Source organism: Ostrinia furnacalis, unplaced genomic scaffold (assembly GCF_004193835.3).
Source record: "Ostrinia furnacalis isolate ACB-3 unplaced genomic scaffold, ASM419383v2 OfSCF1110, whole genome shotgun sequence".
Classification (NCBI taxonomy): Eukaryota; Metazoa; Arthropoda; class Insecta; order Lepidoptera; family Crambidae; genus Ostrinia; species Ostrinia furnacalis.
The window spans coordinates 668,747-685,483 of NW_021131349.1; the positions used below are offsets into that span (position 1 = coordinate 668,747).

At 36.1% G+C, this 16,737-nt stretch overlaps 1 protein-coding gene across 13 annotated transcripts in view; it reads left to right on the plus strand.

Annotated features, from left to right (window-relative positions):
• The window catches only part of gish (casein kinase I gish), a 47,993-nt gene that overhangs the window by 410 nt on the left and 30,846 nt on the right, over positions 1–16,737 (plus strand). For 5 of the 13 annotated variants that reach the window (XM_028302357.1, XM_028302359.1, XM_028302362.1 and 2 more), the window contains exons 2-3: positions 307–613; positions 5,016–5,176. In XM_028302357.1, the coding sequence (XP_028158158.1) occupies positions 552–613; positions 5,016–5,176 (223 nt within the window). In that variant the 5' untranslated portion in view covers positions 307–551. The other 8 variants (XM_028302367.1, XM_028302366.1, XM_028302368.1 and 5 more) reach the window with 6 other exon arrangements.

A 16,737-nucleotide genomic window follows, 5' to 3' on the forward strand; every position in this document is an offset into this window, starting at 1 on the left:
TCCCACAAGAAACTGTCAATTGTTAAATTTCTTGTAAAATAAATTCACCCATATAAAATAATTAGCTAATTGGTAATCACGTGTGGAGTTCAGAAGATAGATCGTCGTGGCGATCCTGGTAAAAGTGCTAGTGACACCCACAACGCTTGTTGTTACTCTTCAATGAGCATAACATTGGCACGGCGACCTCTATTCAGTCTCATTCCCTTTTTGAAGTAAATATCTAGCAATATCTATACCTTAATCAGACAAATTCCTGCCGTTAGTGACTGTCGCCGAAACATACTCATTCGTTTGTGATTGCAGTGTAACAATGATTTTGAGATAAATTGTTATAGTGTGTAGTTTAGTGTTGAAAGAAATAACAAAAAAATAGCAATAAAGTTGGAAGTGACGATAAGTGTTGTGGTTTTGTGGCATGGGGAGAGTGCGCGGCGGCGTGCCATCTTCAAGGCTGTGGTGACATGGGCTGCATAGCGGCCTCCGCGGACCGTGGGCTCTCGGAGTGATTGGAGTGCCGGGCTCCGTGCCTGCACAACACCTCTAGTATTATGAACAAACGTGAGAGCAACAAGGACAAAGAACGTCAGAGCGACGACAAAAGAACATCCACGTAAGGGTTTATCATCTTTTAGTCAACTCCAGTTCCATTCATAGTCCCTTGAACCCAGCAAAACATGTCACTACTTGTAAGCAAGTCAGTTATAGTCATACATTACTGTGTTAACTGTAGATCAACACATACAAAGTTACAACATACATTTGTAGGGCATTGGCCATGTTTAAGATACAATTAGTAAGATATTAACCTATTTTTGTACATTATGTAGGTACCCATTTCTAGTATGATTTATTGCAGTTATCTAACAATCTTTTAGTAACAAAATATTGTATTGTACAGAGGTTATAAGACAAACTTGTTCTGAATTATAAACACAAGCTGGAGTTGATACAAGTTGTATTTCCAGCAGAAAGATAAATAGCTAATGTTTAAAATTGCTTACATGGTGATTCCATAATAATTACCATCCCATATCCCAATTCATTATTCCGTCCATCACCACACATCAAAAGTATTTGATACAAATTAGAGCCGTAAATTGATACAGTTTTATCACGGCTGTAACATTACTTGATCTTATCCATCTATCCAGGTGGCTAGGTCATTTTATACTGTACAATTTATTCATTATTTACCAAGCAATGATATTTACAAGTTTTTGTTCAAATACCTAGCAAACATAGTGTAGTCACATTTGGAGGTTAGTCTACATCTGACAACTGCTATAGGCATAGGTTAGAGTTGATTATTCAAGAATAATATACCAAACAGGTTTGCCCCTACATTGTTAAATAGTAAACTGATGATTATTAAGTTAAAATCGAATTTATTACCTACTTGTCCAGTTGTCAAGAGCTGCTGATGGAAATAGCAAACATTGTGTTACTATGCTCTTTAGTTTAACCTACTCTTAATCTGTAGGTCATAACATTTTTATTCTATCAAAAGTTCAATAATATGAAAGTACCCTTATTTACAAAAGGATTGAAATGGTTCTTGATATAGGCACTCACACTATAACTAGAGTGTATGAAACATTTAACAATAATGCTTACTAGAAAATGGGAATTAAATTCAACATAAAATATGCTAGGTAATGACTCAAAACATTTTGTTAATGAACAATACATAATAACATATTGTTGTATCAAACTGGTAATGTATTTTCCTTTCTGGCTACACCTTGTGGACCATTAGTTCATATTAACCATGCATAACATGTCAGTAACCTTCAATTCACAGTATTGCAAAACATATTCAAAATTTTCAATAGTGTGCTACGGCAAATATAGCTGGTATCAAGTTGTACATAATAATGAATCTGTCTTTGTTTTTTTTAGCAGCAGAAAATGTGTAATTATATGACTGTAACCTATTTACTATTTTATTATTTAAAATTCTTGTATCCTTTAGCTGTCCTCATAAATGTTGCTATTAATTTGTATTTTGTACACATGACAACACATCAAATGTTACAATGGACTAAAAATATATCTTATTACATGTGGGATAAGGCCAGTCAAAAGTTGAACGCTAACTTTGATGAGCTGTGTGTACAACAGAGCCTTTTGAAATTATTAAACCAAAATTAATTATTTCCTGATGTATAAACAATAATATTGCATGATGATTTACATGTTGGGGATCTCAATAACTCAACAGTACAATAATCTTATAACTCAACTACTTATAAATAAATACTCATTGCAGGCACAATAATAAGGATATTAGTTTAGTAACAAGTGATGGTCCGGCCTCTTATAGCACTGCGCTGCAAGTAAATTAATATTTTTATTATTAATTATTCTTAAGACTCACTATGTGTAAACTCCTCGCAGACACATATCACGAATGCTTTTGATAAGTATTAATAACAAAACACTACATTTAATATTTCTCTCTATCTGTATGTTTTGTTTCTTCATTCAGAGCTCTATTTTTGGCTTGTTTCTTATCTTTATATGATTGTTTTTATTTTGGCAATGATTTATTTAATATTTTATTATTATTTTAAACTGACAGTAGAGATTTTGCAGTAAATCAGTACAGCCTTGGCTGATTGTCAGGATAAATTGACAAGTATGTCCGTCTGTTATTATGATGGTGACTAATATCTTTCTCAATAATGCACAACCTGAGCTGTGGTGAATATCCATGCTATTCTCAAAGCATTTCCTGCAATGCATAGAAAATTGTGAGTATCTAAATAAATCAGATGAAATCGCATCTGGTGATGTTTATTTATAATGTCAAAATGAACACACTCATTCTTATATATCAAATTATTATGAGACTCGCACTATAATATCAAATTATTATGAGAGTTAATGACTAAAATGTCTCAATAACTTCACTATAAATAGCTTCTTAATTAATAGGAAACCTGTATAAGCATCAGAACTGTTGACATTTCAATTTTAAACCTTCCACCGTACAATACATTAAAAAATGTGGATTAACAGCATGTTGTTTGGGTATTGTGCGGCTAGATAATTGTCTTGTTCCATGCTTTTGCACGTTGGGGAGTGCATAAAGACTTTCACTTTTAGACTCAATGCCAATAACGGTTGGTGTTACTCACTGCAGCCAGTATTCATTTGGGTGTGTAACAATATGCACAATGAGTAAAATGGCGCTTTAAATGTATTTTAAAATATTTTTTGAGTTTTCAAGGTTATTTTTTAAGGAAATGAGGGTTTTCGCGATTGAAGGATCCGCCAGATGGCGATACGTGGACGCGGGGTCCAGATGCTTCGTGATTGGTTATTTTTGACATGACATTGACAGATATGTGAAAATCCACGAATCACGCAGCGGTCGGACCCCACGTCCGCGTCCCGCCATCTGGCGGATTTTTCAATCGCGAAAACCCTCATTGTGACAGGATAATTTTTTGTAATTTCTTCATGGATGACATTATGAATATGTTTATTTATTACTTATTACCATTATTTAAATATCTGTCATTTATTGCTCTTTTTGTTTGAATCTACTTGTAAATTAAAAAAAAGATATACATATTTAAATAAATAATTGAGATTTGTTTGAGTTTTGTGATAGGCAGGTCCTTTAGTTCCACAAAAAACTGAACATTTTAAAGTTTGTACTTAGTAATACTAAGATAGGTAAAGTCTATAAACAAAAGTAGATAATCTTGCATTGATAAATTTTTTATCATTGTCTGTTTTGATTTTGACTAAGATTGCCTGAGATGTATTGATGCATGAACAGGAATGGGATTGCTCAATGCAAATTCGATTTCATCATCATGTGATCACTCCATATTAGAGTCAATGTCCATAACATCTCAAGTCTACACCTTCATCTAGATAAAGGCAATTGAATTAATATCAAGTAAATACCTGAGTGTCATCATAAAAGCAACGTAGTGAGATAATTCTTAAAATTTAAATGCATATTTACCTACAAAGAAACCTGTAGGTACAATGTGTACATTCTTAAATGTTGCTTGAATGTTGTGCATTACCAATTACCATTGTACTTATTGCTGTTAGACTATGTCGTTGATTAAACTATCCACTGCTTTGACTATGCTACTAAATTTAAGTAAAAGCACAGCTCATTAACACATACATTTCGGGATTTGAATCTGCGACCAATGACTAAACTAGAGATGAGAGCAAGTAACAAGGCTGAAACCCCTATCTCCTTTATTCATAAAAGTAACACCAATTTTATTTTGATTATCCATTTTATTTCTTGGAGGGTTTTATCATATGAGTCTCTTTAAATCTGTCTGCGTTCATTTTAAATTTCTGCAAGGATAACCAACGGTAACCCTTCCCTTTCTATGGCTTATGAATTGGGGCAAAAAATCTTCAGCCTGCCAGATGTCGTTTTTTCGTCTTGGACTGCCTTATTTTTTATTCATTCCGCAAGGAACAGGCTAAGGCATAAACCATGCTGCCTACTTTACGCGAGACGGTATCGTCAAATTAATGTGATGCCTCCAATGATATAAATAAAACTAGCCCCAATCTAGCACTGCCCTCGTTGCGAAATTAAACCTTAATGCTATAAGCCTGTAATTTAAATTGCTGTACTTAGGTATTTAATAAGCGTAACATCCCACGGCCACCGTTCCCGATTAGTTAACGTTTGTCACCAGGGAAAACCAAGTCAAATTCCACCATGTCACTTGACATTGACGATACAATGCCCTTTATACGTAATACGGCTATTACGAAGAAAAATAATTAATTAATCATTGGTATTACACTTCATTATTACATCGCTTGCTCTAATGTGTTGAATTTTCCTGAAGCTTAACCTTAACCACTGCGACACATTCTAAACACCCTTAATGAGTGACACCTCGTTAAAATTGTGTCAGTTGTGTCAAGTAACCTACTTTAAATATATCCATTCAATAATTTACTACCTTATCTGTGTCTACAAGAAATGATCTAAAGGTGCGTGTACATTGTTGCAGCGCGACCGGCGCGGTGGGCGGCGGGCGAGGCGTGGGCGGAAGTAGCGCGATGCACACATCGAGGCACTCCGTCACGTCGTCCTCCGGCGTCCTCATGGTCGGGCCCAACTTCAGGGTGGGGAAAAAGATCGGATGCGGCAACTTCGGCGAACTCAGGCTCGGTGAGCATGCAGCTTTATGATGAACAATAAACAACTGTAGGGTTGCATCATCTTACTTTAACTATAACAAACTCATATCGAGGCACGTCGTCTTCCGTCCGCATGGTCGGGCCCAACTTTAGGGTGGGGAAAAAGATCGGCTGCGGCAACTTCGGCGAACTCAGGCTCGGTGAGCATGCAGCTTTATGATAAACTAGCGGCCACCCGCGACTTGGTACGCGTGGATCCCGTTTTACCCCCTTAGGGGTGGAGTTTCGTAAAATCCTTTCTTAGCGGATGCCTACGTCATAACAAATACCTGCATGCAAAATTTCAGCCCGATCCGTCTAGTGGTTTGGGCTGTGCGTTGATAGATCACTATGTCAGTCAGTCAGTCAGTTACCTTTGAGTTATATTTAGACAACTCTAGGGTTGCACCATCTTACTTTAGCGTCGAAACGCTAAAGTAAGATGGTGGCTTTTAAACGTCAAGTCTGTCAAACACCATACAAAAATATCGGTTATAGTTATAGTTACGGTACAGTTAAGGCGATGCAATTCAGTCGAGTTGTACAGATGACAGCACATCAGACTACATTTTGGTTGCATAATAGCACCTGTTACAATGACATAAGAGACCTCAATGTTAAGCTGGATGTGCCATGGTTTGTACATAGTACGGTTAAGTTGTCACTAGTTCCACTCAATGGTAAGTGGAATGGGCAACTGTAAAATAATAAGTAATCTACAATCTAGCTATGTCTTGTTCAATTACGTTGGGGCATCTTCTAATGCAGTTTGACTTCTACATAAGCAATCTAATGTAATCACTTAAGCAAACGTGATGATTCAGATCCATCTCCAATGCGTTGAGTTTAATTGTATAAAGATAGATCAGAATATCTCATTCGATGTCTATCTTTTGTACTAATGAGAAGCATTGATTTGAGGATTTATCTGTAAAAATATAATGATGACACAAAAGCTATCTGGCTATTGAAATCTGTCTTTCCCGAAGACTATAATCGGGGCCTTTTCAAGGCGAGAGTAAATAGACACTTACAAGGCAGATATTATTATGTACCATCCTAGACTGCATCCTACTAAACACCAGGTTCGATTGTTGTCAAATATGTAGGCTTACCTGCCTTGGCATAAAAAAAAGTTCGACCCAAGCAGAATGAAAATACATATACATAAAATTGAATATATTTCCGCAATGCTTCACTTACCTTGAAATAAATTGCAACTGGGTGTCATCATTGCTACTCAAGACCAATAACCATCGTTTATTGGTCGGTCATCCGCCTCTAGGCACTTGTATGTAAACAAATAAAACGTCAGTACTTAAGTTTCACACAGCTTTAAAAGTTCGATACCTAAAAGTGGCATACTTGTCTTACAACTTTGCAAAAAATACCCAAAAATAGACAAATCACTGTCGCATTATAGTATTGTTTACAAACGCTAGTTCGTCAGCCGGTCATTGGATTCGGTTCGACACTTGCCAAAACGCTAGATGCGCAGAAAAGTCGCGTTGATATGGCTACCGTTTTCTCATACGAAGAGCGTCTAGAGATTTTTTCCGTTGACAGCTGCACATTAAACTATAAATTTTTGTTGAAAAATCACACCTGTTACAAGTACATAAGAGCATAGCTTGATTTACGCGTCGTCTACTATAACATCAAATACTGGAATTTGCTTGCACTATGCCCGTGTAGATTTCGCTCTGTCACAGGTGCTTATCGCGCGTGTCAATATCTGAAATGCTCCTAATCATCTAAATTATTTCGTGTGAATGGCCATTTTTATCTACGTATCTAATTACGATAAGGACCCTATTTAAATTAGTATCAAAAGCAAGAATATGATTTAATTTTTCGATTTATCGATATAGGGACTTTAATCCGGGCCTTTTCAAGGCGAGAATGAATAGGCACTTACAGGGTAGATATTATGTATGTACCATCCTAGACTGCATCTCACTTATCACCAGGTGCGTTTGCGGTAAAACACCTACCTTGTCTTGCATAAAAAAAGACCTGAGAAACGACAACCTGTATTTTTCTTTTAGCCAACTACAATCGTATCTCTAACCGAAATTAATCAATGTTACTTCTGTTGATGGCGAGCAAACATAACAAACTAACAGACGCATTTCATTTCGCGTTTACTTATCATAATAGTTTGAATGAGTATGAATATGACGAGGCAATAGCTAACCGTCGAAAATAGTTAGTCATATATATACTCGTCACCCGCATTTCGACTCGCCATTTGCCTTCTTGCACTGACCTCGAAACAGCATTAACCACCAACGTTAAAATTGATTCATGGAATGAATGTGCAATATTTGAAAATGAAAACTAATAAGTAAGTAATAATAACCTACTTATTATTATTTTACACAGAAATATAATATAGGATCCGGAAGGCTTCTAGATCTAGTTGAAAAGCACTCAAGGCACTCCTCGAGCGTCCTTATTGACCGAATCCAACTTCTAGAACCCGGAAGAAGGTGCACGAACTTTGCCAACTTACAAGAGCATCAAAACTTTAGTTGAACTTTAACCCTTAAGTAACACCGTGGGGTAATTTTTTACCCCAGGCGCATAAAAATTGACCTATCTTTTTTCTAGCGAAGCTAGTGCAATGTCGTTTTGTGTATTCTCAATGCAGAGCGTGGGCTTTAAGCTCGTAGACGCGGCATATGAAAATAATCATCCGTTTGGCTTTTACATTTAGGTGGGGTAGAAATTTACCCCAGGGTGTTAGTTACGCCTGCTTTAATTTATCATTACCTAACATGTTATTCATAGGTTTTTATAGTATTTAAACAAAATTAGTAAATATTTAAATGACGATCAAGTAGCACGTTGTCTCGAGAATGTAGACAGATAAATAAAGCTTGATTTACATGATACTTTTCGAACTTTGAAGACATCCCCTAAGAACAAAGCGTTCATAAATTCGACACAGAAATAGAGCTCGAAAGTAATAATTATGTAATAATTCAATGTGTTTGATGTGTTTTGTAAATAATAATTAGGAATAAAATAAAATAAAAAATAATTTCTCATAATTTTATAAAAAAACAAGTTTTTATTATTTTTCTTTTTTATAAGTCCAGAAATTTCGTTTTATTTAACTTTGAGTTTAAAATGTGTTTAAAGCATTTAATCGATGTCCGATTAGTGTAAGTTTTTAGTTCCCACAATAACTTTCCAAGATTTTTCTAGAAGACCATTGTGGAGACTATTAGTTGCAAATGAAAAATTATTTGTTTTTTGTTATGATTGATTTAGATGTTTTTTTACGCTAGGTAGACGATTTTTTTTAAAGCAATCGTAAATTTAGTGAGCCCGCTAAAAGATATAAATCACAAATTGAATTGATTTTAAATATTTATTTAATTTTTTTCTATTTCCGTTTGGGGTAATTTTTTCCCCCAGGGTGTTCAATGTGTAACCAAAAATAAGGATGTTACTTAAGGGTTAAGCTAACCACTTAACTGATTTTGCAACTCCCAATATTTAGCTATTTTCACTGTTAGACTTGTCTGTTAGATTTAGATAAATCCTGACAAAAGGAGTGACACACAGGAATGGGGATGACTCACAGGGGATTGAGATATACTATGATACTACTGTATCATAAGGTGCACACTGCTTGCCTTCCAGATTCCATACCTTAAGATTTATTCTGGAAGACAAACATAAAATATTTGTTGACACAAATTCGATTACATCTTTCTCATAATTTAGTGGAGATAAACATTGGACAACAAATGAGCTTAACATGATACAAATTTAAAAGGAAATCCCTGATGTTATGTAGAAACCGTCACTTCAGCTTGTTGTCCAGTGCAACTGATTATCTAAACACGATTAAAGAACTATATGAACACGCAATAACTAGCCAGTACTAGTGTCGCATGCTTCATAGTGGTTCTAGTTAACACTGATACACGATCACTCCATCAAGCAAATGGAAATGTTATGTGTAATTATGTGTTAAAAGATACCTCCATTCCTATTTTTATGGACCCCAAGATGATTGATAGGCGAATGAATCGCGAGTTAATGAATCTTGAGATCTTGACTCGTAAGATAAAACACGATAACCAATTGCTTTCTGAGTATGTAAATAGTTTTTACTTCATTGAGTTGTCCAAAGGAACGGTTAGGACGTAGCGTATCGCACATTTACAGCTGTGAGCAGCATAAAATATCGATATAGACTCAAAACGTCATAAATATAAATGAGCGACGCTTGCTCGATGTAGTCTTTACTAAAATATGATTATCTGTCGTTACCGTAACACGTTTGGCACAAAAACCTTGAAGCTTCGACAAATCAGATGACAATGATGGTTTGGGAATACTAATTACTTGAATACTACGCGGTTTTCCCTCGCAACTGTTCGCTTTGCAAACTATGTTGTATTGACCAATCAATGCAGTGTTTTCTAATAAATAAGCCCTCCTTTATGAAGACGCCTCGGAACTTATGCGAACTAGGGCTCGATGAGTCACCCTGACATAGTTACAAGTATTAATTAAACTTCTGTGAAAACAAGACCCGTTCAAAGAAGCCATTGGATAGAGCTTTGCAAAAATATGAAAATAAAGGTACAATTTTATTCAAGGATCAATAAGTTCTCCGTTTGTGTAGATATATTTTTAAGCACTTGCGTTTTTGTGTGTATGATGATCTTGCTTTACGTCCATTTCAATTGAGGATAAGGCTTCCTAGTTCATCTATCTAAATTATGCCATCCTTGGCGATGATGATATTCTATGAGATTTAAATGTTTTTAGTTATCATAATAACGATTGTCCCCAGCGGGGTTCGAACTGCCGAGTTGTTTTCAACCAACACGTAAGCGTCAAATACTTTTCGCTTATGACTCTATCCTTTTTTGTGTCTTAACAAATAAAAGACCTGGGAGTTGGGATCCATGTTGAATCTGAAACAGGCATTCAACTAATAAATACAAACAAGAAGTTAGAAAGTTGTCCTGCGAAAGCAGTTCTATAGGTAATGAAATATTACATTTTCACTCTACTCTTTCATGAACTTGTTTGAACATTTCTCATAAAGGTTCCTAACGTATTGATTTTTTACCAGTGAATTATTATATACTGAATTTCATATTTTATGTAATACAACATATTTTAATGCTTATTATTTTTCCCCTTCTATTGATGTCTAGTTTTACAAAATGTCTGTCAACTTCATACTATATTAATTACGCGTAAAGCCAACTTCAGGTAGGTAGATTTATATTTTGGAGCGTCAAACAGTCACTCGGTGACCTGCTTCCTTAAGCTGAATGACTTCCGTAGCTTGTTATACGCATGTACTACAGAGAAGTGTTTTCCAACCCTACCATTAGTACCTTGCTAGTAATCCAGCACCTGTAATTATGAAGCTCTTTCACCGACAAACGGGAACAATTTACTAGCTTTGTCATTGCATCTTACAATTCTACACATAGTTTCAAAATAGAGTATCATATTTCTGCTGGAATATTCTGTCGTCTGAAACCTACCAGAAAATGTAAAACCTCAAGGCGTAAAGCTCAAAATCCATTTATGTAATTGAAGCATTGGGTGCAACAAGGGCGTATCTCGTAAAATTGAGTTTCGAGAAAATTGACAATGAAAGTTTTAATGTCTTATATTTTTTTTATGTTTATAATTTGATTTACACTTATTTTATTATTTGTTAGTCCCATGATTTAGCAATAAGATTAAGGTATTATAAAAATTTTAAAGCAATCGGAAACATCTTTAAATGCGATTTTTTTTACTTGTGTTATCCGCCCTTGTTGCACCAAACTGGTAAACAGATAGGACGTTAATTTAATTATTATTTTTTATGGAAAATATATAGCAATTTGAATACTTATTTTATTAATTTTAATTAAGATGTAAGTTAAACATGTGTATTTATTACAATCACCGTTAAAATATTCAACTTTCTTAATATTTTTTCCGGAATTTCGTGTTTTAATCAGATTTATCAAAATATTCACTAGACTGAAGGGAATCTTCCGAATCAGCTGCAACTGGCCTGGAAGATCTAGCCTGATCCTCCAGGCCTGCCTGGAAGATCTAGCCTGATCCTCCAGGCCTGCCTGGAAGGTCAGGACCAGTTTCAACCACTCATTTGGCTCACTTTTAGCTAGGTATACGGACCAAGTCGCCGGATTTAATTTTTAAATATTTTCTTGTATTTTTAACTGGTTGCCGCAATTTCCGGAGCTAAAAAGGTGAACCTTCAATGTTTTTGTTAATAAAGTAAACACCAAATCAACACAAATCTACTCTAGAATCTTAAAATGAGTCCATTTGCCGGAGGAATAAATTATTGAAAATTCAGTCTGGCGACTTGGTCCTTGGACCAATCTAAAAGGGGGCCAAGTCACTGGAAGTCTCAAAATTAGTCTACAGTCGTTTTCTATATTAATAAGTTTTCAAAAACTGCATACAGGTCGAATTTAAACGCACTTTTGTTACTGTGTGCAACAAGGGCGTAGCGCCACTTGTGACATAAATTATTCTCACGCCATCAGGGAGCGGCTGATCGAAACGAGTTTTTGGGATGTTAAACTAGATGGTACAGTGCATGTTTTGATCTAATAACATCAAAACGGGCTTTCGGTGCCGAACGCCCTTGTTGCTCCCAATGCTTCAATTACTAGCTTTCCGCCCGCGGCTTCGCCCGCGTGGAATTTTGTCTGTCACAGAAAAACTTTATCGCGCGCGTCCCTGTTTCAAAAACCGGGATAAAAACTATCCTATGTTCTTTCCCGGGACTCAAACTATCTCTATGCCAAATTTCATCAAAATCGGTTGCGAGGTTTAAGCGGGAAAGCGTAACAGACAGACAGACAGACATACAGACAGAGTTACTTTCGCATTTATAATATTAGTTGGGATTTAATTTATTATCATCATCATCATCTCAGCCATATGATGTCCATTGTCCACTTCTGAACACAGTCTTGCACCCAATGCTTTCCATGTTGCCCGGTTGGTAGCGGCCTATAGTTATTTTATAGTATTGATTGATCTGCTCGCGATACGATCATAAGATAGTCTCCCAATTTAATAATTAATTCTAACTATATTTTTTATCAGATCTTTTGTCATGGAAATAGGCAATAAGACTAGCTAGCCTATCTCCCAGACGGAAACCTACACATGTTGTTAACCAAAATTGTGAGTAAACAGGTGTGCACTACAACACTCATGAATAGAAATTGGTTGCGGCAAGTGAATGGATTATTTTGAGTACACTGACTAATGAGGTGTACACGAGTGTAGCTTAAGAAAAGCGGAGGATGCATGGAACTGACGTATTTTGCATTTTAATAGCAAAATGGAAGACATTATGCGACGTAGGCAGTTATGATAATGCGCGGTTTCCACAGACTATTTTTTATGGCTGAGCACAAAAGAAATCGTGTACTTTTGCATAACATCAAATAATAGTAAAGTTACGTAGTACATAAGACGCTGCAATAAACAGGCGTATAATGGAGAGCTTAAACCAAGTCTTTGCAGCATTTCTAATATCGTAGGTACTTTTGTTAGAGTTTAAATCCTTGTACAGTGGACAGCACATCAGATGATACATTTTTATGGCAAAGTAGCATCTATTGCAGCTAAATAAGACGTCACAGTACCAACAGTAGATTGTCAGTACAATACAACAGGCAAAAGCAGACACCCCAACAAACATCGAATATTGGAAATGTGCGTATAATTTTCAGTGCAAGCGCTACGCTTGCAATCCACAAAGAAAAACAATAATAGAAATAGATGAATTATAGGCTCATGAATATCGAAGGAAATTTCAGCAATCACAGTCAACCACCTAATAAATAACAGGCGGCCATGAGTCATATTTCAGCCTTCAGTTTTCCGAACTGCTCTCAATACGAGTTTAAGCAACAGCCTGACAAGGCTAACAATAACCTGAGTTTAGTTTCAATGCATGAAATCACCCGAACGGCTTAGTATTTTTGATGGGTACGAGTTTAATGACTGTGACCTCAGATAGGTAAGCCCTATTGTCTATGCGGTAAGGTTTCATTTTCGCCAATTGCTCGGCTTAGAGATTATATGGCTGCGTGCGGATGAGAATTGGATTCAACGTCGCGTCACTGAAAATAACATTATTTCCCGCGCACGTGCGTGAGGTGATTAAGCCGATATTGTAATATTTACATACCCGCTTTCCCTCCGACTATTGTGACTGATGCGGGGCGTGTTGACATTTAGAAACCTTTTAAGAAGCTGTTAGCAGACACTTTATTGTTTACTTCCACGGCTTCGTGAGTTTCGGTCTACTTTATAGCGATTAAAAGCACTTTTTTTCTGAGCAGAATAATGTATTTGGATTGTCATACAATAAAATGTTCATCCTACAGTAAAACTTTAGGTTGACTAAATTTTATTTTTGTTATAAAACAGACAAATAGAGACTTTTACATTTGTATTTCAGTTCACAGTCGAATGTCGGTTCGGTTCATTCTCCGAATCAACATGGATGTGAATTTACTACGTAACTTTGGATTTTCCCCTAGAATTCACGAGCTCGCCAATGGCACATTTTTATCTGGCGAAAGATTGGATGATAATAAATTACGGACGGTTGCTTTATATTCGGTGTGCACCCGCCCGGGAAACTATCGGACTCTACCGGCGGGCTCGCATTGCATTCCATATGGATATACTTAGGGTTACCATACGACTGGGATTTTCCTGAAAAGTCGGGATTTTTTTGCTGTAGTTTACTCCATAGTAAACTACAAAAATGAATAACAAATCTTCCTCCATAGCAAGATTTGTTATTTTAATTCTCCAGGAAAGTTACTCCTAGGAATATTATACACCGTGTTACTTTGCATTCTTGCCATATTCACAGAGATAAAAGTAGGGAACAATACCTATTATTTAAGATAAACAAGAGACTCCCATAAAGAAAGTACACTAAGATTTTAGTAAATTTGGTTTTTCAGTACAAATTGGAATAAACCCATTTTGTCTCGCACGTTCTACAGGTGCAAGTGGAATAAACCTAGAGGGCGTGGCCTAGTTCTTAATAATCTGTTGTTTTATGGCTCTGGGTACCAGACTTTTTATCCAGTCATAATAATTATTTTAAAATACTCTTCAGTTGATTTCAGATTTTCCTTTCTACTTTACGGGCTTAAGACCGTCAAAAATACGTAATAATTATTAGGGTTTCAATTAATTTTAACATTGTACCCTATTTTTACAAATTAATAAATTAAGTATGAAATGAAATCACCTTATTCACAATTAATTATTTATTTATAAGTTCCTACTTACAAAGTTTACGTACTGCGAAGCAAGTGTTCAAAGTGTCCTCCGTTCTGATGAAGGCACAGTCTAGCACGGCGAAGCGTAGGTTTTTCGCTTTAGTTTTCGCAACACATAAACGTTTTGTCTCACAGTTTCACTAAAACAATCCTTTCATGTAACGCGTTTACACTGTTTATCTCTTCTGCGCATACCAGTCGTTTCAAGTCACTCCAAAAATCCATTGGTGTCAGGTCCGAGGATCGTGGTGGCCAAGCTACTGGACCCCTCGTCCAATCCACTGTTCACCAAACGTATTATTCGCGCACTTGACGTCCTTATTGTGGGGGAGCACCATCCTGCTGGTAGTAGAGCATTTGGTGTAACGCTAAGGGTACGTCATCAAGCATTTCGTCTAAGACGTCTTGCAGACACTCCAAGCACCATTTTGATTAAATTATTCGTTGTTTGAATACACTTCAGTCATTTTTGTATTATTTATAACGTGATTTGTGATTGATGGATTTCTCAGTTTTTTACAAGTGTCAAAAAGACATTTTAAAGACAATAGATTGCAATAGATATTTAAAAATACAATAAAAAGTAAAAAAGTCTTCATCGCCATCGCCAACAAGTGATGTGCATGCGTTACGATAATTTAGTGATGTGTTTAACAGATTGTCGATAAAATAAAATACTCAAGATTAAAAAAAATTTTTTTCGGGCATTATTTTTTTACGGATTTGTGTTCAGTATCAGTAATATAGTAACCTCTGTAAATATGGCAAGAATGCAAAGTAACACCCTGTATTTTTGTCGTGGTCATCAAGCTAACATTTTTCTTCAGCAGCAGTATTCGAACCTCTTCTATAGTTGTCAGCTAAAAAACGAAACAGTTTTATGGCGTGCAGCGAATGCGGGACTATTCCCAACATTATCCAAAGTTTCAAATACTTTCAATCCTCTCACACAATGTTCAATGCTAAATGCCGACATAAGCGATAGTGACAAATAGACCCGAAATTGCGTGAACTGAGTTGGGAGTAACCCTGGGTCCGCGGGTCGTTGCTATCGCCAAATCAAGTAGCGTAAAAATTTGCTGAACTTGATGACGCAAACGGGCCGATGCCACCGCACAACTTGTTTCATTCTGCCACGGTTTTGAATATTTTCTAAAGTTTAATTGCGCCTGCGATGAATCTCTTCCAACGTTTATTTGAATACCTTTCACTGAGAGAGAAGTTTATACTTTTGCTACGCCCGACTCGACAATGCACAACATCGTTAATATCTACTTAACACTTTTAATGCTATTACGTCATCGATCGTCTTGCTATTCAAGTTGTAATAGACAATAATAATAAATAATTACTATCTAACACGCGTTTTCATATTTAACTCTAGCAAAGACACGATACACTCTTGCATGCTCATAAATAACATCCTACCAGCATCTGTAACGGGCGTTTAACCAATTTATTTCTTGTTTTTACATTTACCTAAATCTTTCAGTTAGTAATCGTTCTTAGAATTGTTACATCTTTCCAGATTGAATCAACAAGTGTTGATATATCGCTGGATTTCTTTTGACGGTTAACACACGACTTTATTATTTAAGGCTCGTATTAGGAAACTATTTAAACTCATACAAATCATTTGATGAAGTCACTGAGTTTCGTCCGTCTCTTCTCAACACCAGCCTATATGTTGTCCCGAAGTAGTGGTACCTAGGGCTAGCTTTATTGGGACGTACACTCAAAACACATAAGTGCCCTAAAAAGGCCTGCAGCTTACTAACTAATAATTTTAATTTGTGATTAGTTAATTCAATAATTAGACCTGACTACTCTTGAATGTAGAGCCGACTATTTCTTCTTCTTATTTTGTTTATGACTAGGTATCGGATATTACGGTGCCATAATATGACGATGGGATTCCGAAACGGTTGGGTTATTATTCGGCATCTGGTAGTTGCCAGATAATTCCACTGCTGACCTTACCCCCGGTTTCCAATTAACGTACAAGATTGAAGTTCAGTAATAACGAAATTAGATAATCCGTCGCCAGAGTCAATATTGATTGATTCGTGAGCCAAACGTAGACTAATCTAGACGAGTTTAGTTAATTTCTAACTTATTACTTGTTCAATGGAACGGGTTCAACGGGTTTTGGGGAAGCAATCACTGGTTCCGATTAAGGCTACTTAAATTGAAAACCTATATTGTGTATGTTATTTATGTT